The 26,329-nt window shown below is 43.0% G+C and overlaps 1 protein-coding gene across 3 annotated transcripts in view; it reads right to left on the bottom strand.

Annotated features, from left to right (window-relative positions):
- ASTN2 (astrotactin 2) overlaps positions 1-26,329 on the bottom strand; it is a 961,664-nt gene that overhangs the window by 468,893 nt on the left and 466,442 nt on the right. For 2 of the 3 annotated variants that reach the window (XM_024126377.1, XM_024126378.1), the window contains 3 exons: positions 24,202-24,286; positions 23,372-23,446; positions 22,487-22,624 (listed from right to left, as the gene is read on the bottom strand). In XM_024126377.1, the coding sequence (XP_023982145.1) occupies positions 22,487-22,624; positions 23,372-23,446; positions 24,202-24,286 (298 nt within the window). The remainder of the gene's footprint in view (positions 1-22,486; positions 22,625-23,371; positions 23,447-24,201; positions 24,287-26,329) is intronic. The other variant, XM_024126379.2, reaches the window with a different exon arrangement.

Below are 26,329 nucleotides of genomic sequence, written 5' to 3'. Positions count from 1 at the left end.
AAAAAAAGAAAAGAAAAGAAAGAAAGCTGGAGTAGCAATTCTCATATCAGACAAACTATATTTTAAAATAAAGACTGTTACAAGAGAAAAAGAAGGACATTACATAATAATGATCAAGGGATCAATCCAAGAAGAATATGTAACAATTGTAAATATTTATGCACCCAACATAGGAGCACCTCAATACATAAGGCAAATGCTAACAGCCATAAAAGGGGAAATAGACAGTAACACAATCATAGAGGGGACTTTAACACCCCACTTTCACCAATGGACAGATCATCCAAAATGAAACTAAATAAGGAAACACAAGCTTTGAAGGATACATTAAACAAGATGGACTTAATTGATATTTATAGGACATTCCATCCCAAGACAACAGAATGCATTTCCTGCTCAAGTGCTCATGGATCACTGTCCAGGATAGATCACATCCTGGATCACAAATCAAGCCTTGGTAAATTTAAGATGATTGAAATTGTATCAAGTATCTTTTCCGACCACAACACTATGAGACTAGATATCAATTACAGGAAAAACTCTGTAAAAAATACAAACACATGGAGGCTAAACAATACACTACCTAATAACCAAGAGATCACTGAAGAAATTAAAGAGGAACTCAAAAAATACCTAGAAACAAGTGACAATGAAAACATGACGACCCAAAACCTATGGGATGCAGCAAAAGCAGTTCTAAGAGGGACGTTTATAGCAATACAATCCTACCTTAAGAAACAAAAGACATCTCAAATAAATAACCTAACCTTACACCTAAAGCAATTAGAGAAAGAAGAACAAAAAAAGCCCAAAGTTAGCGGAAGAAATCATAAAGATCAGATCAGAAATAAATGAAAAAGAAATGAAGGAAACAATAGCAATGATCAATAAAACTAAAACCTGGTTCTTTGAGAAGATAAACAAAATTGATGAACCATGAGCCAGAATCATTAAGAAAAAAAGGGAGAAGACTCATATCAATAGAATTAGGAATGAAGAAGGAGAAGTAACAACTGACACTGCAGAAACACAAAGGATCATGAGAGATTACTACAATGAAGAAACGGAAAAATTCTTAGAAAAGCACAACCTTCCGAGACTGAACCAGTAAGAAACAGAAAATATTAACAAACCAATCAGAAGCACTGAAATTGAGACTGTGATTAAAAACCTTCCAAGAAACAAAAGCCCAGGAACAGATGGCTTCACAGACGAATTCTATCAAACATTTAGAGAAGAGCTAACACTTATCCTTCTCAAACTCTTCCAAAATATAGCAGAGGGAGGAACACTCACAAACTCATTCTATGAGGCCACCATCACCCTGATATGAAAGCCAGACAAAAATGTCACAAAGAAAGAAAATAACAGACCAATATCACTGATGAACATTGATGCAAAAATCCTCAACAAAATACTAGAAAACAGAATCCAACAGCACATTAAAAGGATCATACACCATGATGAAGTGGGGTTTATCCCAGGAATGCAGAATTCTTCAATATAGGCAAATCAAACAATGTGATACACCATATTAACTAATTGAAGGAGAAAAATCATATGATCATCTCAGTAGATGCAGAGAAAGCTTTTGAAAAAATTCAACACCTATTTATGATAAGATACCAAAACCAGACAAAGATGCCACAAAGAAAGAAAACTACAGGCCAATATCACTGATGAATACAGATGCAATAATCCTCAACAAAGTACTAGCAAGCAGAATCCAACAGCACATTAAAAGGATCATACACCATGAGCAAGTGGTGTTTAACCCAGGAATGCAGGGATTCTTCAATATACACAAATCAATCAATATGATACAGCATATTAACAAATTGAGGGATAAAAACCATATGATAATCTCAATAGATGCAGAAAAAGCTTTGAACAAAATTCAACACCCATTTATGATAAAAACCCTCTAGAAAGTAGGCACAGAGTGAACTCACCTCAACATAATAAAGGTCATATATAACAAACCCAACCAACATCGTTGTCAATGGTGAAAAACTGAAACCATTTCCTCTAAGATCACGAGCAAGACAAGGTTGCCCACTCTCACCATTATTATTCAACACAGTTTTGGAAGTTTTAGCAACAGCAATCAGAGAAGAAAAAGAAATAAAAGGAATCCAAATTGAAAAGGAAGAAGTAAAGCTGTCACTGTTTGCAGATGACATGATACTATACATAGAGAATCCTAAAGATGCTACCAGAAAACTACTAGAGCCAATCAATGAATTTGGTAATGTAGTGATACAAAATTAATGCATAGAAATTTCTGGCATTCCTATACACTAATGATGAAAAATCTGAAAGAGAAATTAAGGAAACACTCCCATTTACCATTGCAACAAAAAGAATAAAATACCTAGGAAAAAACCTACCTATGGAGACACAAGACCTGTATGCAGAAAACTATAAGACACTGATGAAAGAAATTACAGATGATACAAGCAGATGGAGAGATATACCATGTTCTTGGATTGGAAGAAACAACTTTGTGAAAATGACTATACTACTCAAAGCAATCTACAGATTCAATGCAATCCCTATCAAACTACCAATGGCATTTTTTACAGAACTAGAACAAAAAATTTCACAATTTGTATGGAAACATAAATGACCCCAAATAGCCAAAACAATCTTGAGAAAGGAAAACAGAGCTGGAGGAATCAGGCTCCTGGACTTCCAACTATACTACAAAGCTACAGTAATCAATACAGTATGGTACTGGCCCAAAAACAGAAATATAGATCAATGGAACAGGATAGAAAGCCCAGAGATAAACCCACGCACATATGGTCACCTTATTTTTGATAAAGGAGGCAAGAATATAAGATGGAGAAAAGACAGCCTCTTCAATAAGTGGTGCTGGGAAAACTGGACAGCTACGTGTAAAATAATAAAATTAGAACACTCCCTAACACCATACACAAAAATAAACTGAAAATGGATTTATGACCTAAATGTAAGGCCAGACACTATAAAACTCTTAGAGGAAATGATAGGCAGAACCCTCTATGACATAAATCACAGCAAGATCCTTTTTACCCACCTCCTAGAGAAATGGAAAAAGTAAAAATAAACACATGGGTCCTAATGAAACTTAAAAGCCTTTTCACAGCAAAGGAAGCCATAAACAAGACGAAAAGACAACCCTCAGAATGGTAGAAAATATCCGCAAACAAAGCAACTGACAAAGGATTAATCTCCAAAATATAGAAGCAGCTCATGCAGCTCAATATCAAAAAATCAAACAACCCAATCCAGAAATGGGCAGAAGATCTAAATAGACATTTCTCCAAAGAAGATGTCCAGATTGCCAACAAACACATGAAAGGATGCTCAACATCATTAATCATTAGAGAAATGCAAATCAAAACTACAATGAGGTATCACCTCACACCAGTCAGAATGGCCATCATCAAAAAATCTACAGTCAATCAATGCTGGAGAGGGTGTGGAGAAAAGGGAACCCTCTTGCACTGTTGGTGGGAATGTAAATTGATAGAGCCACTATGGAGAACAGTATGGAGGTTCCTTAAAAAACTAAAAATAGAACTACCATATGACCCAGCAATCCCACTACTGGGCATGTACCCTGAGAAAATTATAACTCAAAAAGAGTCATGTGCCCCAGTGTTCTTTGCATTTCTATTTACAATAGCCAGAATATGGAAGCAACCTAAGTGTCCATCGACAGATGAAAAAAGATGTGGCACATATATACAATGCAATATTACTCAGACATAAAAAGAAACAAAATTGAGTTATTTGCAGTGAGGTGGATGGAACTAGAGTCTGTCATACAGAGTGAAGTAAGTCAGAAAGAGAAAAACAAATACCATATGCTAACACATATAAATGGAATCTAAAAGAAAAAAAAAAGGTTCTGAAGAACCTATAGGCAGTACAGGAATAAAGACACAGACGTAGAGAATGGACTTGAGGACACAGGGAGGTGGAAGGGTAAGCTGAGATGAAGTGAGAGAGTGGCATGGACATATATACACTACCAAATGTAAAATAGATAGCTAGTGGGAAGCAGCCGCATAGCACAGGGAGATCAGCTCGGTGCTTTGTGACCACCTAGAGGGCTGGGATAGGGAGGGTGGGAGGGAGACGCAAGAGGGAGGAGATATGGTGATATATGTATATGTATAGCTGATTCACTTTGTTATAAAGCAGAAACTAACATACCACTGTAAAGCAATTATACTCCAATAAAGATGTCAAAAAAAAAAAAATGCCACTGCCTGAGTGTTACCTCAGACCAAGCCAACAAGAATTCCTGAAGGTAGGGACTATAGTTGTTTTTTTTTTGTTTTTTTTGTTTTTTACTTTTTAAGTTAATATAATACCAGACTTACAGAACAGTTGTAAGATGTATGAACTCTTGCCACTTGTATTTAACATTTTACTGGAGGTTCTAGCCAGAGAAATCAGGCAAGACAAAAAAAGACATCCAAATTAGAAAATAAATAACAGTATCTCTATTTGCAGATGACATGATTTTGCATATAGAAAATCCTAAGGAACACATACATACATACAGACACACACACACACACACACACACACACAAACGCACACACACACACAATTAGAACTAATAAATGAGTTCAATAAGACTTCAGAATACAAGGTCTGAGTCCAAAAATAAATTGTATTTCTACACACTAGCAACGAACAATTTGAAAATGAAATTCAGAAAATGATTCCATTTTCCATAGCATCCGAAAGAATAAAATAAATGTAACGAAAGAAGTGAAAGACCTGCACCCTGAAAACTAAAACAATGCTGAAAGAAATTAAAGCAGATCTAAATAAATGCAAGGACATTCTATGTTCATGGATTCAAATATTTCATGCTGTTAAGATGGAAATTCTCCCCAAACGGATCTATAGATTCAGTGCAGTGTCCATAAAATCTCGGTTGAATTATTTTTGGCAGAAATTGATAAGCTCATCCTAGTCATATGGAAATATAAGGAACTCAGAAAAGTCAAAACAATCTTACAAAAGAAGAACAAAGCTGGAGGACTCAGATGCCCCAATTTTTTTCTGTTTTCTCCCTCCTCTCCCTCATTCTTTCTCGCTGTCTGTACACACACCACACACACGGTGTAACTGTGTGTATTTAAATGGTGTACAAACATACACTTCTTTCTGAACTGTTTGATAATAAGTTAAAGGTGTGATGTCCCTTTACCCTCAAATTCTTCAGTGATCCTTTTCTAAACACAGAGATATTGTCTTTTATAAATTTTTAATACAATTACTGACATCAGGAGATTAACATCAGTATAGTGCTATCATCTAATCAACATATTCCTGCAAGAGTCTTATGAATGTTCTTTATAAAAAAAGAAAAGCCCAGCTTGGTGGGAATCTTCTCACAATGTATAGGCATAGCAAATCATCACATTGTACACTTTAAATATAATAAAAATTTTATTTGTCAGTTATACCTCAATGAAGCTGAAAAAAATAAAGAATATCTCAGTTTATGTGCTATACCCTGTTGCCACAGTCTCTTTGGGCTCTTTTAATACAGAAAGCTCCTCACTGGACTTTGTCTTTTGTGGCCCTGATGTTCTTAAAAATACAGGTCAGTTATCTGACAGAATGCCCCTCAATCTGGGTGTGTCTCATGTTTCTTCATGGTTAGATCTGGGTGAAGGGTTTTTGGCAGGCGTGCCCCAGAAGTGATGCTATTATGGCCTTCTCGGTGCATCACACCAGGAGGTTCTTGTGGAGAGATACTCTGAGATGATGTGAATATTCTATCCCTCTTCAAAAATTCACCCACTAGTTCTATCCATGAATTTTAAAAGCTCACCAGGTTAGATGCATGTAGCCAGGTTTGAGAGCTGCTCAGCCTAACCCAATATAAGGAAGTAAGAGCTGGTCTCCTGAAAGAGAAGATATTTACACTGAGGCCTAAAAGATGCAGAGGAATAGCTGTACTCATTGGAAACTGGTGCGTATGGGGTTGCAGATGTTCTACGTTCAGAATAAGGCCGGGGACAAACAAGCATAGAAGATATCTAGAATTGAACCAAGGCCAGCTGGCCGGGCACAGAGTGCAAGGTAGGAAGAAGGTTGGAGGTGCAGGCAGGGGACACGCAAGGAGTTTGAACTTCTTATAAGAGCGAGGAGAGACCATGCAATGGGTTTCATGAGAGGAATGACATACCTGGGTTTTTGTGTTGGAAAAAAAATATTCTTTTGCCTGCCCTGTGCGGCATTGACTGGAGGGTGTCCAGAGTGAAGGCAGGAAGTGCAGTGAGGAGGTGATAGTGTCTAGAGAGAGGAAATGGTGACCTGGATGGTGGAGTGGGATCACCAAATACAGTAGCCCTGTGTGAGGGTGAGTGTCAGACACTGTGGACACGCATGGACTTCTACACCGGGCTTGTGGGATCTGAGATGGCTGCCTGGAAGAGATGGCATATGCTAATCCCTTTTGCTGAGTGGAAGGCAGCCGGATGAAGGGGCAGGAGGAACAAGACTACACATGGAACAAAAAAGCCCTCAAGAAGGTTGGAGCCTCTAGCAGGGAGCGTGGGGATGCGATGTAAGAGAGAAGCAGGGCTAGAGCACCAAGGGCTGTGTGTCCCAGTTAGAAGTTTGGTCTTCACCGTCCTGGCAACAGGCAAGGGGTGCAATGGAGGGGGTCTAGATCAGGTTTGCAACCCCGAAGCATCCACTCCAGTTGCACACACAGGGTGACGCAGAGGGCAGGGGTTGGGAGGCAGGAAGAAAGTCTAAGAGGCTGGTTTGCCAACGTCATGGAGGAAATATCCTCAAGGTGTGGGCACAGACCTATGCCCCTCAGGTGAAAGCTATCATCCTAACTCACAGCTCGGGGAGGACCACCAGGCAGACCCATCCAGGTCTTTGCAAGCTCTAATTGGAGTCCTTCCTGCAAACCTTTGGGAGAACAGATGAAAAGAAGAGAACCCCTTCCCAAGCAGAAGAGAGGGAGGAAGACAACCCGTTGGCTGGGGATGAGGAGAGAGAAAGAGCGAGGGGCTCTCTCCAGTCCAGAATGAAGACAAACGGGCAGTGAGTTCTGGAGAAAACATCCTTTCTCCGGAACGCTTGCTTCTCCACCAGGGCCCCTCACAGGCCTGTCAGGAGGGAGCAGTGCTTCTGTGGGTGTGCCGGCTGCACTCCCGTTGCCATGGTGATGGGACCATAAGTCATGTCTGCTGGTGCACAGCAGTGCTGTGATTTATGCCTGCCTGCCTGGGATTGTAAACTTTTTTTTAATGTGCAAAATCCGTCACAGCAAGGGAGGGCAGGGCGTCTCCTGCTCACTTTGGAGGTGCGGGTTGCTGTCAGACCTGCCTGCGATGCTCCTCCTGGCCCCATAGCCAGGCCGCTGAACCTATGCGGCCCACCTGGGCTCTGCAGAGCTCTCTGAACCCTACTGAGAAGGGTGCCCAAAGCCTGAGCGTGATGCTCACTCCGGGAGCCAGGGCACCGCCTTATTCCTGAGACCAAATCTTCCTCCTGTCTCCCCGGGCTAAGTCTACGCGTACCACCTTTCCTCCTCACGCTTCAGTTTCTGGCTTAAGAGCTTGCACTGTAAACCAGCCTCTTTAGAACTGGGTCTCTTGAAGGGGCTGGGGTATAGTGCAAGTGATTAATGAATGTGAATGTGAAATCATACCTCTTCCGCCTCAGTTTTCTCAGATGTTCAGTGGGGCCAATATAACCATCTAAGGTAGGGCTTCTCAAGCTTGGCACCACTGAAATTTGGGGTTGGATAATTCTTTATTAGCGGGGCTGTTCTGTGCATTGTAGAATGTTTAGCAACACCACTGGCCTCTACCCACTAGATGCCTAGAGCACCTTCCCAGCTGTGGCCACCAAAAATGTTCGCAGAGAATGCCAAACGTCCCCTGGGGGGCAAAACCATCCCTTTTGAAGCCCATTTTACAGATGAGGGAAGTGAGGCTTTTCCTTTGGACCTCAGCTTTCCCGGGCAACCAAACTCTCTCCCCGAAGACCAGGCTCCTCTGGGATACGTGGAACCCTAGACTTCCGTGACTATTTCCTGTCGTACCTTCCAGAGGCTGTGTTCACCCTGCTGGAATGGACACCCTCACAGCTAACTCAGCCATCCCCTAGCACCTGTGCACCTTGTGTGCAAATCCAGATCCATGTCGGGCTCTTCAGTGCACTTAAGTCGTTCCTGTTGTACACAGGAGGACAGCGGCGGGGCTGGAAGGTGCCCTAGAAGGGAGGGGGTGGGGAGAGAGACGCTACAGAGCCATACTCTCTGTTCCAGGAGCTCTATACCTAGATAGCCTTCGAGGTGTCTGGAATGGCTTGCGATGACTGGCCAGGCCGGCCATTCATGTTTCCCCCTAAACCATTCCCTTCCACTTCTTATTCCTTATTTTTTTCACTTTACTTTCCACCCCCTTTTTTGTGGTAAAATATATACAGCATAAAATTTACTGTCTTAACCGTTTTTAAGGGTACAGATCAGGGACAGTCAGTACATTCATGTGGTTGTACAAGCATCACCACCACCCTTCTCCAGAACCGTTCCTCTTGCAAAACTGAAACTTTGTACCCAATAAACAATAACACCCCATCTCTCCTCCCCCCAGCCCCTGGCAACCATCATTCTACTTTCTGTCTCTATGATCTTTGACTAAGTGCCTCATACAAGTAGAATTATACAGCATTTGTCTTTTGGTGACTGGCTTCTTTTATTTAGTGTAATGTCCTCAAGGTTCATCCATGTTGGATGGATGGATGGATGGATGGATGGTTGGGTGGATAATTCATGTCAGAATCCCCTTCCTGTTTGAGGCTGAATAATAGTCCACTGTTTGTATATACCACACTTTTCTTATTGTGAATAATGTAAAATAAAAACCCATGGACACTCGGGTTGCTTCCACATCTTAGTTATTCTGAATAATGCTGCTATGCATCTTTTATTTCTTTTTGAACCATTAGTGAGCCACATTCCAGCAACAATCCTCATGCACTTACTGAGCACTTACTGAATGCAAAGCACTAAGAAGGGAAAGTGGAGTTTACAAAGGGCATGAATCACAATCCCTTCTGAGACGCAAGAGTTTAAAAAGAGCCTAATAAGAAATTCCTACTGTGGATTAAGTCTGGGCTACACAACTGTAACATTCTAACAACAATAATTGCCACTATTTTTGCTCCAAGCACATCATGCATTAATTCACTTGATTCTCAACAGCAACCCTACAGGGAAGGTACAGTTACCTGTTTTTGCAAATGTGCACGCGGAAGCAGAGGAAGGTCTAGTAACTTGCTCACCCTCCCCCAGACAGTGTGTGGCTGAAATGGGATTTGAGCACTAGAGCAGGTACTGCTACCAACCAGGCTGGGTTGGGCTTAAGAGTTTCAAAAGGCTGGGCGGCCACAAAGTTCTTCCTCTCCCTCACTACTTTTTCTCTTTGCTACTTTCTTTTCTTCCTCTGCCAGTTCTAGGTGATCTTTGAGTTCTACTCAGCCAGGATCTGTTCCCTCTCTGGAGTATCCAAGCATGCCCATCCTATCCCAACGCTGCACCCCTCATGAGGGCCCTGTGTCTTCTGCAGGGCCAGGGAGATAGAATGTGGAGCTCAGCGGCCGGGTGGACTAAATGATAAGCCAACAGGATAGAGGCCAGCTTCCCCCTCTTCCCAAAGAATGTGAACCAAATCCCCCCTTCTCTGATGTTTCGTTTCATGTGTGTAGCCTCTGAGCCTCACTGGGCTAACACGGTATTACTTGGAGGGGGTGTCAAGGAATGTTGGTCCTGAGCCTGCATCTAGTAAAATAGTTTTGGGGAAACAGTAATGTGCAGACTTCACTTCCTAAAGATTCATGATATTCATTAATATATTAATGTCCTTGGAAAAGCTTCCACCAAGGAAATCAACATAGCAAATTCCTTTATCATAGGATTTCTCAAACCTTTCAAATTAGGGAACACTCCTTTTTTATTTTGTTACATTTACTCTTCCCAAAGTACAGGTGTTATTTGGAACCACTCTGCGACAATACGGATTTTTATAATACAATACAATGAACACCGTGAGGCAGGAAGTTTTGATGAGGCTGTTTGACACGAAGAATATTTCCACGTAAGGGGACTGGGTGATGCTCGGAGACTGCATAAATATATTTTTTGAGCAATTTATTGGTAATATCAAAATATCCTCATGACTGTGCCAACAAAGCCACATCAAATTGGGGCATCAAAATGTTCCATATCCTTCCTCTGAGCCATTTACTTGTCTAGAATTAGGAATGCAGAGATGCTTAAGATTCAGTTCTTAACCTCCAGGAAGACATAGATCACCAGCTGAGGGCAGAGGGGGGATACCCTTCTACAATTAACCATAATGTAAGGGCAGTGTGCTGTCCTGTAATTAAGGAAGAGGTATACCAGCAGCATGAATATAGCAATGAGGAGGCTATGATTCTGGTGGATGGAAGGAGGGAATGTTCTGGAAAGGCTGCTCAGAGGAAGTGACACTTCTGCAAGACTGTGGTGGACGAGGAGTAGTTTGCCAGGGACATAGGGGACTGTGTGAGTAGTAGGACAACTCAGGCAGAGGCACAGCACTGCCAAAGGCAAGGAGATACTAAAGTGTATTTTGCATTTTGAAGAAATGGCAGATGAGGACATGGTGGGAAATGAGATCCCAGAGGGCATGAAGGCCAGATTCTGAAGTGCTAGGAGGGCATGTGTACCAGGTGAAATGGTCTGGATTTTGATCCTGAGGCTATGCGGGGCAGGTGATGGGGCTCTGAATGGTTCTAGCAGAAGAGAGGCATGGCCCGGTCTGTGTAGGAGCTTGATTGGGCACGTGCATGGGGGCGTGGGGTAGAGAACGGAAAGCAGTGGGGACTCTTTAGGAGGGTCCGAGCCTGGGAGTGTCAGGGAAGATGGACGGGGTGGGGGCGGGACATATGAGGGATATTTTGAAGGTAAGATGGCAGGGCCTGGAGTTTCTGCTGGATCTCTTCCATTTGCTCCTCCTCCCTCCACCCTCGGCTCATCTGTACCCAGCTTTGTGCCTCAGGAGGCTGACTTTGATGGACCACCTCAATGGGCTCTCTTGCCTGGGTTCCCTTGGGTCAGCCAGTGGGGGGCATCAGCAGATGGTCTGGCAGGAGGTGGGTGAGTAAGGTTGGGACATTTATTCCTCTGGCTTCTTTCCTGTCTCTGTCCCTTGACCAAACGTCACAGCTCCTGCAGGAGTCTCCGTGGAATTCCCTCTCCATGTTCTGGTAACCTCACCCTCACCTGGACCCACTGACACCACCCACAGTGTACTGAATACCCCATTTCTAGGACTTCCCCCCAACTTTGTGCAGAGCCCCCTTTGAAACCTTTCCCACTTGAGCATACCGTCTGCTTCCTGTTGGGATGCTCTTTGATATTGGTTTCCTTAGTTGGTGAGAAGAAAAGGAATTAAGCCTAATATCCAGATCAATTCATGACTCACTGAAATATCCAATCATCTTTCTGACCAGACTGCATGGTGCGTGCGTGTGTGTGTGTGTGTGTGTGTGTGTGTGTGTGTGTGTGTGTGTGTGTGTGTGTTGGGTACAGAGGGGATTGGTATTTTTCGGGCAGAGTAAGATACACTAAAGGAAACGGGTGGTCCTACCTACCCCCAATGAGTGGTCTTAGAAGGGAAAATGATTGCTCCACTTAGCTTATCTTGATGATCACTGCCCAGAGTTGCCGCTTGCAGAATCTAAAGCCTGGCCTGCTTAGGTGAGACCAGAGCAGGGATTTCTAAGGAAGCAATGTGACCATACACCCAGAGACTAGGATATACCTACAGGCAGAGGTGGACTGTAGCAGTTTAGAACCATGCGAGTGATGGCAGGGAGGAGGAAAAAAATGACTCCGAAGGTCACATCCAGTTTGTGAGTTTCTAATTGTTTACACCTGCCTTTGAAACTCTAAGATACAGTTCAAGGCCTCTATGTTATGAGTGGTTTGTTTACAGCTGAAATTAGAGCGTTCTGTTTTTAATACATTACAAGTGACGGTGACAGTGCCAGACGGTATCTAGGAAGCACCTAGATGGAGGCCTCAACTCTGTCTCAAGCCAGAGATCTATTTCAGGAAACTAACTGGCAGCAAGATGAGATTATCCAAATATACCTCCTGAGATAACAGACAGATGGATAGAAACAGATAGATGGAGTAAGACAGCCCCATTTCTAATTCATCCTCAATATCTCCATCCACATGGCTGTGTTTCTCCTGCATCTCAGCAACCAGAAAATCTCTCCTCACTTTACAGAGGAACATGATCATCAAGTCATCAGATGCAAAAACAGAAGGACCTCTAAATACCACCCAGTTCAGAGATGGCAAATACCTGACCCATCTGTCACCACTCCCGTCCCATATTGAAGTCAGGCATCGTGAGTTGATCATAAAAATCTTCCCATCTGAGTCAGTCTGTAGCCTCAGAAATCCTCCCAACTTAACATCCTAGGCAGCCCCTGCCCATTTATCTGCACTGGCACATGAGATGTCTGCTATCTGCCATCTCTGATTTGGTCCAACCTCTCAGGCAGATGGATACACAGAAGCCCAGGGCGGATCTTGAAGACATGGTTTGGAGTAGATGTTCAGCTCATGGTCCCCCCACTTCCTTCTATGGCTGTGTCTCTACACCCAGATCCTGTCCCCTAATCACAGGTGACTAATTGAGAGGTCAGCTCCTAACTCATGCCAGGCCAACAGATTCCTTCTCTAGGATTCTTCAAACTGCCACTCAACGAAGAGAAGCATTCATTCTTTGGTGGGCATCCTCTTATCAGCTGTGCTATTTAGGGTCTTAGAACATCAGCTTCTTCATCTGTGAAATGGTGGGGGGGGATAAAAATAGCCTTGGCCTTGGAGGTTGACTGCAAAGATTACATATGAGATGCTATATAAAAGCCTCTGCCCAGTCAGGCAGGCCCAAAATGCTGCTTCTATTGCTGTCTTCAGTGTGCAGTCAGGACTGAAACTCAGACACCCCAACTCTCAGCCCAGTGTACTTGCCAAAAAAATCATACTTTTATATGTCTTTCTCCCTTCTCTCTCTCTTTTTTCACTGAAAGATCTGCAGTCCCATTTCAACATCAGAAGTCCCATTTGAAAAGTGTTTAACTTCTAATGCAGATATACCAAGTCGTTTCTCAGTTTCACTGTATCTGCAAAGCCTTCCATAATTCAACATCAAATATTTATTTTTACATTTATTAAACTTTTAATAATTTAGCATCTCCTGCATGTAAGAGAGAAGCTTAGCTAACTGGTTCCCCTTTATCCAACTTGGGTCACTTCAATATTTATATTCCAAAGTCTCCATTTGAGTTTCATTTAGCAAAGGCTGTGCCGTGGGCCTCTGCTACAGTCAGCGCCTGCCGCAGCCTCCCCGGTGGCAAAGACTAACAGAAATCTGGTGCTGAACGGTGTTTGAAGAGATTTACTGAGCCTGGGCAGAAACTCATCCTAATAGACTTCACTTTTATTAAGATCACGAAACTAAAATGAGGGGAAATATGTATGTCGCTGGGCTCACGGGCTGAATGACAGGCAGCAAGCCTGCGAAGGGTTGTGAGTAGAGAGCAGATCCTTTTGGCGGGGAGCGTGGAGGTCTTTATATTAATGCTTCTCGGAGGGGCTTCATTCTCCTAAAAGAAGGGAGGGGTGCAGTGGTGCAGGGAAAATTCCAATGCCCAAATCCCACGAGCCCAGCTGTGAGTGCCAGACAGATGCCCTATTGCCCCCAAAGTCTCCCCTGACCCCCATTTAATCTTCCACGAGCACGGAATGGACTTCCACACACACTCAATGGACTGAATCGTCAACAAAGATGAAGACAGAAAGTCCAGTGCGCCTACCCCTTAATCTCACAGAGAGCCCCTTGCATCAGCGGTAGCCAGCATTTACTGAGCTCACACCTAATGGGTTGAATTCAAATCCTAATTTGGCCACTCATTGCCTGGAACATGTCGGGCAAATGATTTAAACTTCTTGTGCCTCAGTTTCCTCCTCTGTAAACAGTAGTAACTCCATCGTTGAGTCATTGGGAGGAATCATAACTAATGTATGTAAAGCGCTTAGACAGGGCCCGATACAAAGTGAAGGGTCAGTACAGGTGAGTCACGATTATATCTGACTACGGGGCTAAGAGTTTAAATGTATTATCTCATCAATTTGCAAAAACATCCGAAGATACAATAGCAATTATCATCTCCATTTACAGACAGGAGACTGAGGCTCAGAAAGTTTAAATACCTTGCCCAAGGTCAGCTAGTAAGTGGTGGAGATGGGATTTGAACTCAGGTAGTTTGACTCCAGAGCCTTCACTATTCTCTTTGCCCAAATCTCCCTTCTTCTGTGTTTCAAGCAGGTAAGCGGGTTGCCTGTTGAAGTCCTCTTGTGCTTTGGGAAAAGAACGTCTGTGGGAGTAATTGGTGAAGCAGGGGAAAGTGGGGGAAGCTTCTTGGGGCTGAAACTGTCTAATAAGGGCTGCAGAAGCCCACCCCTGTCTCAGCACCTCCCTGGGAAGGGAAGTATGCTTCTCGGTTGCCTACCACGCAAACACCACACACACACACACACACACACACACACACACACACAGTCACTTATTTGCAAAAGCTGTCAAGGTTGTAGGGAAGGCAAAGGCAAGAAGTCTTGAGTTTTACTCACCTCCAACAGGAGGGCGCATCTTGAGTATCAAATCACACAAGGCCTTCTTTATGGGACTCCCCCCACCGGAGGCTCTGCTGCCCTGGGCCTTCCCATCCAGGTGTCCCAGTGTAACACATCACCTGCCTTGGCCGAGCCTCACCCCTGCCTACCCCACACACCCTGATGGCCCGCTGTTCTCACCCTCCCTTACTTCTGCTGTTGATGCCTAAGGAGATCAAGAGGAATGCAGGGGATCCCTTCTGTGTCCACTTCTGGGCCTTGGACTACATCTTTTATCACCTTAACCCAACCGCATCATACAGTTATTTCCTTATTTGTACTCAAGTGCCGACTAAAACTTCAAAAACTTCCCACGATAGGGTGCCAGTTACGTGTAAGGTGCTGTACTAGTCACTCTATCCACATTGCGTAATCCTAACAACACCCCTCTGAAGGAAGCACAACAATCTCTATCTTCCAGGTTCAGAAATGGAGGTTGGAAGAGGTAAACTGACTTGGCCCAAGGAGTTCAGGGAGCAACTGTGGTGCCAGGATGCGTATCCGTATCTGTAGGTTTACAAGCCTACGCTCGCTTTCCTACACCCTCTTCCCTTGCTGGTCTTTACATTTCCAGAGCCTACACAGTGTCCATCACACAGGGAAGCACCTAGAGTGCTTTTGTTGAGGGTTTCGCCTTAAGATGGATGGCCCATGTTTCCAGAATACACTGTAACTGACTTGGGGTGCTGCCGGGGCAAAAGCCAGATTCTGATATCTGTAGCATCTGCACAGGAGCGTCTGCTGGGGGCCCTGGAGTGGTGGATATACTCTCCTCAAGTGCCCTCAGAGGCTTTGCTGTCTCTAGGCCTGGTGGCCCAGAACTGAGGAAAGAGGGGGAGAGGGAGAAAACAGCATGAGGTTCCGTCTCCTCTCCTCTTCTCACTGTATTCTCTGCCACGTGCCCCTTGGCACTACCCACAAGACACAGTGACCTGGACCCTGGAAGCTCCCGCATCAGGCACGCCACTTCAAGATCCCATGCCTCCTCCATGCAGCGGACATCCGTGGCTTTTGCCTTCTTTGGTTGTTGTTGTTCAGCACCCGTTTGCTGCCTGTCCTGATTCCCCCCCTGCTTTCCCCCTATCCTACCTGCAATCTCAATCCACATGGTAAAGATCCCCCTATCCTTGCTGGTTTGAGAGTGGGTCAGTGACCCAGGTCTGGCTAATTTCAGGCATTGATTTGGGATATTGGCAAATGTCCCCATATAGGCCAAACAGAAGCATCATAGCTTAGAGATGAGGAGCATGGAGTCAGGAGACAGTCTCAGGATTCAAATCCTGGTTCTGTCACTTACTGGTTGTGTGACCACGGGCAAGTTATAAAACTCGCTGTGCCTCAGTCTCCTCATGCATGTAATAAGGCTAATAATGGGTAAAGATTAAACGAGTTCATTTCAGCAAAGCACTTGGGACAGTGCCACATAAGGAGGAGCTCTCACTGCTGTCACTCAGTGCCAGGACTTTTGCTTAAAGCCCGGGGAGACAGGATATCTCTTTACTCTGGCAATGCCCCACTGAGGCTGTAAGCTTGGAGCTGTTGGTGAGAGTGCGCCCGAACAGCACGTTAAGCCAGAGGAAGACAGAGATGAGGGATGAAGAGAGACAGAAATACTGAGTCCCAACAACACTGTAGAGCATGTAAATCCTGCTGGACCCAAAGCCCTTGCCACCCTGGAGTTTGCAAGCCCTTCTTCCATCCTTTGTTTTCTGTGGCAGCCGGGTGAGCCTTTCTTTCTTTTGCTGCCTAGTGCTTTAGTATGCATATGTTAGTGGGCATTAGAATAATCTGAGGACTTGTTAAACCAGATTACTCGTTAAACAAGATTACAGGGTCCACCTCCAAAATATCTGATTCAGGTCTTGGGTGATGTATGCGTTTCCTGCAGCTGCTGGAGTAAATCATCTCTCAAACTGGGATGGCTTAAAACCGCCAGAAGTCCAAAATCAGTATTGTGAGGCCAAAATCAAGGTGTTGGCAAGGCTGCACGCCCCCATGAGGTTCAAGAGGGAGAATCTGCTTTTTGCCTTTTCCAGGTTTGGGTGGCTGCTGGCATTCCTTGGCTGCGGTTGTGTCACTCCAGTCTCTAGTTCCCTCTTCACGTAGCCGACTCCTCTGTGTGTGTTCAATTTCTCTCTGCTTCTCTCTTATAAGGGCACTTGTAATGGTATTTAGGGCCCATCCAGATAATCCAGGATAATCAACCTACTTTAAGGTTCTTAATCCCATCTGCAAAGACCCTTTTTCCAAATAAGGTAACATTTACAGGTTCTAGGGACTGGAAACTGTACTGATACCCTTGGGGGGTCAGTGTCAGTCTACCAGAGATGGAGTCTGAGACTCTGCCTTTCTAACAAGTTTCCCGGCGATGCTGAGGCTGCTGGTCCAGGGACCACACTTTGAGAACCAGTGACCTAGTGACTTCCTGCTAATACTCTGCAATATCGCTCAGAGGTCCTCTCCTCTGGGAGGCCTTTCCTTTACCTCCCACGTGAGTTTAACCACCTCCTTCCTCCCTTGGGTCCCTTCTCTGCCTTGAACTTTTCCTCTAACCTTTGCAAATGTCACAAAGTGCAACACTGTTTTGTTTGCAATTTTGTCTCAATGCCCCAAGATCTTTGTCTGAACGTTTCTCTGTCTCTGATACCTAGCCCGGCACATGGTAGGTGTTCAATAAATTCTTAGTGCTTGGAATCAAAAGGCCAAAAGAACAAGGAACTCTTCTTAATTCTATCCAGAACTAATTCAGTGTGAAAATTGTCACCAAGTGAGCGATGCTGGCTTGTATCCCGATGTCCCATTATTCTTTCAACATTGTGTAGGAATTAACGGTGTTTCACCATTTCATTTTCATTGATTTGAGATCACAGAAAAATCACTCAGGGGCTCCAAAAGCTGGGCTTTGCAGATGATTATTATCCCAACCACAATAGCAATTCTTGCATCTCTCTTATAAGAAGAATCAGCTCTTGGTGAAATTGTGAAGAAGGCCCAGTGTGTAGCAGTAAGTGTTGTTTGCCGTGTTCTCTCTCCATGAGCATCTTTTATTTCATCTCTCAAGTCAGTCTCTTGTTCCATGCTCCTTGCTACACCATGAGATGCCTGAAAACCAACGTGGGTCTTATTCATCACAGTATTCTTATGGTACCTGGCACAGTGCCTGGCACACAGGAGGGGCCCAGCTAAGGTTTTCAGAACTGAAAGGAATCCGCACGCAATTTAACTAGAGTTCGCTCCTCCACCTTTGTAGCTGACATCATTAGTGTCTCGAATGCTAAAAATCTCATTTCCAGCAGCTTCCTGCTGGAACGGGCCGAAGAATGGGAGCTGTCCAGGGGAGAGTTCTTTTCCTTGGCCCTTCAACCCTTCATACTTGAAAGCCTTCTCTCCCACCTTAAATTCCGCACAGAGAAATCCTATGCACAATTCAAGGTTAATTGCCAATGTTCTCTCTCCTGCAAATACTTTTCTAATTCCTTTGGTCAGGAATTTGTTCTTCCTTTTCTATCCCCAAGGAACTCTATGTGTACCGCACATGTGCCTCTTCACTCATTCTGCAAATATTTCCATATGCATAAAGCCGCTAGAACTACCACACCGTACTAGATGTTATATATTCACTTAAGTCTTCCTCAAACCCCATGACAAAGGGATTAATGAGAACTCTCAGTACTAAGACCCTATCGATTTTAAGGTATGTCATAGATTGGATGTGTCCTTTCAGCAAAAGAAAGAGAGAAAAATAACAACAAACATCATAACTGATGCTTCTAGAGACTTCACCATGTGCCAAACTCAGTACTTTACAGGTATTATATCTTTTAATTCTCAGCACTTCCCTATAGGGCATAGATAGTCAGTCTTCTATCCACGTTATCCACAAGGGCCAACGGAGCTTCAAGAAAGCTCGTGCAGGAAGCAAGTGGTGAAGTTGGGATTTGAACTGACGCAGTTCAGTTGGGCTCTATAGCTTACGATTTTTTTTAAAAAAATGAACACCCTTACCTAATAAACTTTATGTTTAATCAACATATGGCATGCATAGAGAAAAGTGTGCAAATCATATCTGTACAGCTTGATGAATTTTTTACAGAACGAACACACCCATATAACCACCACCCAGATCAAGAAATCAAATATTACCAGCATGCTGGCATGTTTCCCTGAATCACTGTCCCCTCCATCACCCAAAGGTAATCCCTCTTCTTTTTTCTAACATCCCAGATTAGTTTTTACTGTTTTTGATCTTTATTTAAACATACATATTCATTTGTGTCTGGTTTCAATAATTCAATCTTATATTTGTGAAATTCACCATTGGTGACGTGTCTGGTGGTTGTGTTCATTAATACTGAGCATTAATAACATTCCGCTGTTTCGTTTTATTTCTCTACTTATTTATATCTACTATCTTGTTATTGATGGGCATCTGTGTTTTTTTCCCCCAGCTTTTTGGCAGTACAAACGAATACCACCATTAGTATTCTTGAACATATTATTTGTGGTATCCTATTTGTAGGATATGTAGGTGTTCAGCTTTAGTAGATACTGCCCAGTACATTTACACAGTGGTCACACTAACTTACGTTCTTGCTATAAAGGTATGGTAGTTCAGTTGCTCCAGATTCTCACCAACATTTATTATCATCAATTGTTTTGGATTTAGACACCCAGGTGGGTTGAGCCTTTACTTTTGACTCTAACTTGCTCTGCCTCGTCTAGTGTGAGATTCCATACTTTCATAGTAATCTGTCACAGACTTAAAAACAAAACCAAAAAAAAACAACAACCGGGAAAGCACCTTTTCATTTTCCTTCCCAATCCTACTGGAATGCTTCTCTCTTCCTTCCTGACGTTGCTTTTTCCTTTAATCTCTCAGTTGTGATTCTGTGGCATATTGTTGGCTATCTATAATTATGATCTATTATTTATTAATTTCTAACATAGCATCTGACTGAAACTTATTAATTCTTTGAATGCTCAGGATACGCTTGCCTGAGCGGTGTCATGTCAAACAAGGTTTATTAGTGCAGCTTGGAAAACTCAACCTACATAGCACAGATTCTTTTGAATGGCAATGATTGCAATCTTTTATCTACCCTTACAGGGAAACCAATGGGTATGTGAGAGGTAAGATGAAGGTAAGTCTTAAAAGGCTGTCTGCAATTGCTCCGAGCACAGACAAAGATGTGTGGGCACCCCAAGCAGGATAATAATTTAGTGACCTAATCAAACCAACATTCTTCAAATATTTGAAATACATTTCAAGTATTCTTCAAAGGGTTGAGAAGGAAGACCCATAATTGCAGAATATCACCCCCTCTCCCATCCTGAGCAACCCTGCTCTGGTCCCGACTCGGTGAAGGCACACCCTCCATGTAACCAGGCACAGCATTTTTTAGCAGTTTAGAGCATCTAATTGTTACTGGATCATGCCCTTCAAAGGTCTCACCACTTTCAATTTATTACAGTATTTCTTCCAACTACAAACAATATTGTCACTGAAATAAATTCTAGGGCTATATTTTTCTCAATTTTGTTTTAGTATTTCCAAAGATGTTTTAGAGCCCTTGTAGGTTGATATTCTCTTCTTTTTCATGTCTGGTTTGCTGTTTAATGTAATAATTCAGATTGGAACAGAAAAGGCAACTGAATTATCCTACAGACCATGGTCATTCTCAGCAGTATGACATAGTACTCAAACTTCCTGACTCTGCCTTCCCCACCATCACCAGTTTCTACTTGAACGCTATTGTAGTGGGAATTGGATTTATCTAAAATTGGTAATCTTTTCCCTTTGGGAGTATATTATGTACCAGCATTTACACATTTAATTATTACAACAATTCCTGGGAGGTGTTTCAATGAAATAGTTAAGAACATGGGTTCAGGAGGTGGAGAGATCATGGGGTGAATCTTGGCTTCACTACTTACTAGTGAAGGTATCACCTTTATGCCTCGGATTTTTTTTTTAATTTGTAAAATAAAAATAATATTAGCATCACATTTGGGGTTGATGTAAGAATGTAATGAGATAATTTTAGTAAAGGGTTTGGGAATGATCAATGGAGATGAGTTATTATTATTATTATTATTAGTAGTAGTAGTAGTAGTAGTAGTATCATCATATTCTGTGAGGTAGGCACTGTTATTATCCTCATTTTGCAAAGAAATGGCAAGTTAGTAAGCTGCATTTGGCCAGAATCATATAGTTCATCCATGGTAGAGATGGGACTGTAACCCAGACCTATTTGACTCCAGAGGGAGTGTTACTATCAGCCAGTCTGACATTTATAGCTTCACTGAAATCACACATTCAATGTTAACAGTACAGAACTCTGAGGAAAGCTAGTAGAGACCTTTCTTCAGTCGATTTGAGACACGGTCGTAGGGTCTCTTTGAGAATAATCCTTCAACCAGATGGTCTTTTCTCCATCTTTAAAATATGTAATGCAGAGAAACCTTAGCACATGCTTTACTAAAGTCTCACTGACCTCAATTCTATCAAAAATGGAAATAATGGTAATTTGCCATGAATCAGTTTGTGTGTGCATGAAACCATCTTAGTTCTTAGTAATTACCACTTCATTTTCTAAGCGCTATCCCTTTAATTTTCTATCCTTTTTAAAATTACCTCTGGAGAAATACCAATAAAAAAATCACGCTGTGTTCATCCCTCCATGAAATGTTGAGAAGGTGAGAATAAATAAATTGTAAAGCAAGAGACGTGGGTTCTAGGAGCTTCCTATCAAGATGTCATGGATATATGATAGCATCTTAAATTCAAAATGACCCAAAGACAGCTAGACAGTAGAATAACAGTCACTGGAAGTATGGGCGCCATGTTTCCATGTTCCAGTTCAGGAGCTCATAAGCTGTGTACAAGCCAGTTCCAAAAGTAAAATCAGAGTCCATTTTATGTAACATTTAAATTCTAGAATTCTTCCCTTAATCAAATTGGGAGGGGGAAAAAAAAGAACCTCCATTAGAAAGCTCCAGAATAGTGCTAGGATCAGATCTAAGACCACTGGTATAATTAAATCAATAAACATTTAGCAGCTGTCCGATATGTATTGGGAACCGGGGATTAAAAAGCTAAATAAGTTATTTTCTTTGACCTTGAGAGATTTGCCACATAATAGGACAGAATGATATGTAAGCAACTAATTAGAACACAGTAGAGTCAGTCTACAAGGAAGTTAACTACAAGGTGTAAAACGTGTAAGGAAAGATGTAATCTCCATCCTTTCATGAGTAAAAAACAAATTCATTTGACCTGGACATTTCAGACCTATGGATTAGTCCAAAATCTGTTCCCGGTATCTGAGTCACGAGAGAAAGCACCTCATTCTCCAATCTTTTACCTTCATGACTCTCCAATATACTATTAAGTAATCGTCTTTTATAAGAGAAGATCATTAAAGATCCCAGGATGAGCCAGAGAATGTGGTTGCCTCTCTCATGTTTTATATAAACCCCAAAGGAAAGTAATTATGTTGAAATATAAAGGCACTGAGGCCCACCATGGAAGTCACTTTCAGGAGTGTGGAGCATGGCATATTGGACAGTGTTTTATATATCGACTAGGCAACTGCCTACTTCAACAACATGAAGAGTACTTTTCCACAGGAGTTCCTGAGATCCTGAAACAGAGGGGCTTCCAGGGCTCTAAGAAGCCCGTGGTACAGGTGCTGGAGATGACATCCCTACCTGACATCTGCAGGGTCTTCTGTGACGAGCACATCGGTCTTGCAGCTGGCCAGGGGGTTGATGGACAGCTCCACGGGGGGCACCACGAAGCTTTTGCTGACAGGAAGCCAGAGTCCTTGGCCCAAGCTGAAAGTAGACCTGCAATGTAAGAGTTTCCATTGGGGGACTCCCTGGGAAGCAGAGATAAAACAGAAAAAAGGGGCCCCCCCCACCCTTCCCTTCTAGAACCTTCTCTCACTCCCCCACCCAACTGAGTCCCCTGCATTCTCCAAGGCATAATGTTGGCCAACTTTGCCCAGACTTGGATGGTCACTTCTTCACTCCGTTAATCATTTAGCCCATGCATTGTTCTATATCGCTAGTTTCATTTTCCTGAGTTTAAATCCGGATGCCCATTTACCAGTGGGCTTTGTGAGGACAGGAACTATTTCAGCTCTGCTTTCCCAAGCAGTCCTGATAGCCAGCAGGAGGACTATAAGTGACTGCTAAGTCAGCAGGGCATTCTGCACAAAGGTTAAGAGCACGGACCCTGAATCAATTTCAACCAAAATCTGATTCCCAGTTCTGTCACTTAATTTGCGGTTTGTCTTCACCAGCTTAGGTACTGAAGTTTCACACAAGATTTCATGGTAGTGGCAGGAAGAGGTTCTATGGCTATAGAATATTTTTAAACCACTGGACTAGATAATCAGTAACGTCTCCTCCAGTTCAAGTATCTCAGTTTATGTCTATACCAGACAAATGGGAATTAGATTCCCATAGCAACCTGGGCCATTGCATCCCGGAAGTGCACAGGCTCGGTAAACTAAGGAGGTGCGTAACTACACCTCCCCTCAGACCCTTCTCCATACCCCAGCGTCATGCCCCAACAGACTGTCAACTCACCTGAGAATCTTTTCAGGGGCTTGCTCCCCTGTCACCAGATCATAGCCCCTCTCGAGTGTCGTGTAAGGCCAGGGTCTGTGGGAAGAATAGAGACAGGGAAAGAAAAAGGGATAGAAGATGCTATTAGTCAGAAGCAGGTGGGATACATATGTGGACAATGCTTGGAGTAGCTTTACAAACAATCAAATTTTGCAGAGGTAATTATTGGGTAAGACTACTTATATTACAAAAGGCTCCATTTCACCGAAGGACTCAGCACTTCAAAGTCCACTTTGTCCATTTTGTTTTTGTTTTGTTGTTTTGTTTTGTTTTTTTGTGGTACGCGGGCCTCTCACCGTTGTGGCCTCTCCCGTTGCAGAGCACAGGCTCTGGACGCGCAGGCTCAGCGGCCATGGCTCACGGGCCCAGCCGCTCCGCGGCACGTGGGATCTTCCCGGACCGGGGCACGAATCCGTGTCCCCTGCATCGGCAGGCGGACTCTCAACCACTGCGCCACCAGGGAAGCCCACACTTTGTCCATTTTGGAGATTATGTATAAAAAACCCAATTTTTCTTCATTAGTCCACTCAAGAGAGTGGTCTCTGATTACCTATGGTTTGGGAGGGTGAGCTAAACTTCAGCCTTTGTTCTCTAGAAGATTCATCAATCATGTACCTGTAACACTAAAATGTGATTCAGTGGGAAATAGGGTTCACTTTCCATCAGGCTTTGCAGGGACACAACTGTTGCAGAGGAAGAGTCCTCTTTGTGGAGCAGTTTGGGGCGTCTGGTAATGCCACAGGGAAGGTGGGCCCTCCACTCTCTCTGCCCTGATGTCCTTGGCCACTCACCCTTCACTCTGTCCCCAGTCATTGCGCACACACAGGTGTCTGTGAACCGGGTCAGGGGTGTAGCCTTCATGACAGCTGCACTCCCCTGTAAAAGAGAAAAGGATCTTGTGAAATACTGCCTGCCCTTCTTTCTGGTTTCCTTGTTTTCTTCGAAAATAAAGCAAGGTGGCTAGTTGTAGAAAAGGTCACGGAAAGAGGGTGTTCTGGTCTACCTGCCACTGTGGTTAATAAAGAGTTTATTCATTTGTTCATTCACTCACTTATTCACTCAGCAAGCCCTGACCACACTCCCTGCCAGGCTCTCTTTTCAGCCCTGGGGATGCAGAGGTCAAAGGTACAACCCAGATGCTGAAGGAGCTCATGGCTTAATGAGGGAAACAGAAAGTGACCTGGTGGCTACACATGGAAGTCCCATTTTCAAATATTTAAATTATGATAAAGTACACTTGCACGACAAGTGTAATCAGGAAATTGAATTCTCTCCACCTGAATGAACTATTCATGTTCATTTGTAAGCCCCAAAACAAATGCCACCTCCTCCACAAATACCTCTGATTTCCCTTTTAGAAAAATTATTTTCATCTACCATCTCCAGATTTTATTTTGTTTTGTTGTTGTTTGTTTGTCTTAATGGTTTTACTCTCCTCTTCTCTCCTCCCCTCATTTCCCCTCTTGGCCCTTCCCTTCCATCTATCCATCCATCCATCCATGTATCCATGTGTCATTATTTTCTGGCCATGCCTTACACTTGGTTGCACACATCCTCACTAGCATCCCACACTGCCTTAAGAATATTTTCCCATTAGCCAAGCTCATTCTGGGGGTACATGTCTTGTTTCCTGGTGTATCTTCAGTGTTCAAAATTCTGGAAGGGTCCTACCTCCTTGCTACTATTAGTCTTGCTTCACTGTACACTCCTTAAGATTGGGGGATATTTTTTGATTCAATTAGTTGTTAGATTTTCCTAAGATGCATTTGTAGAATGTTCCCAGATGCTTTACCAAAAATAGATTCCATTAAAAAACCAAAAATAGATTCCATTAAAAAAAAGCTTGTGAAATACTGTACCATTCCTTAGTGCCAGTAGAGTATGATTCTTCATGAGGGTGAAAACGTATACAGTTTTCCCTAAACTTATTTCACCTTGGAAGCCTTGCTGGTGAAACAAATCATAGGATTCGTGTCCTGTGGAACACACTTTGGGAAACATTGGTAGGAAGTGCCCTGGCTGAACTCACTGCATAGAACAGTGTAGGTGTTCACACTGTGAGTTGAATGAATAATTAACTATCTATGGCTTTGATCAATTTCCAGACTATTGCTGTCACGTTGCCATCTTCCTCATCTTCTGGTCATCACACTCACGCACATACCCAGATGAACCTGCCATTCTTCAGTCCTGCAGTGATTCTGGTTGGCTTGACCCAAGCGTTTTCAAATTATGTTTCATGGAAACGTCTGGCTCAATGGGGGAGATTTAGGGACTTTGCACCTTTTAGATTTTCATGTTCCTTAAAAAGTTTTATTTTAAAATCTCTTTAATAATAAAAAAATGATGGCTAAACACTCAGATAGTACATGCTAGAATTGAGGACACTGAAGAGCACTGTCCCTTTAAGTCTGGTTGCTAGGTAAACAGATTTTACACAGACCTCATTTAAAAAAAAATTCTCCTGTCCTCTTTGTTTCCCTGAAGAGGACCCTGAGACTGTGAGGCTAGGTGCTAACAAGCTCACGCTTTTTACAACTTCAGGTCTTATGAATCAGGATTTTCTCAACCTTGTGCAACCAAAACAAAACATAGCAGTGAATAAGACGCTAGGGTAACACAGGTTCTACAACTATTGCCCACAACTCCTGATTTCTAAGTGTTTGTATTTATGGAAAAGCCTTATTGTTTTCACTGATTCACTATAAATGTTATACATTTGACCTTATACAAAGTATTCCGAGTGTCAACACTTTAATTTGTTTTATGCATTCCAACGCTGCTTAATCTTTGTATGTCCAGCATCAGCAAGTATCTGGCAAACAGCCTGGGCTTAATAAATGTTGGTTGAACTAAAAGAGTAGTAAGACAGAATATGGAGAAAAAAATGGGTCAGAGAGAATATTCACAATATTCAGA

The sequence above is a fragment of the Physeter macrocephalus genome, chromosome 9 (genome assembly GCF_002837175.3).
Source record: "Physeter macrocephalus isolate SW-GA chromosome 9, ASM283717v5, whole genome shotgun sequence".
Taxonomy (NCBI): domain Eukaryota; kingdom Metazoa; phylum Chordata; class Mammalia; order Artiodactyla; family Physeteridae; genus Physeter; species Physeter macrocephalus.
Note: the sequence above shows the minus strand (reverse complement) of the source record. Positions and strands in the feature narration are given on the sequence as shown.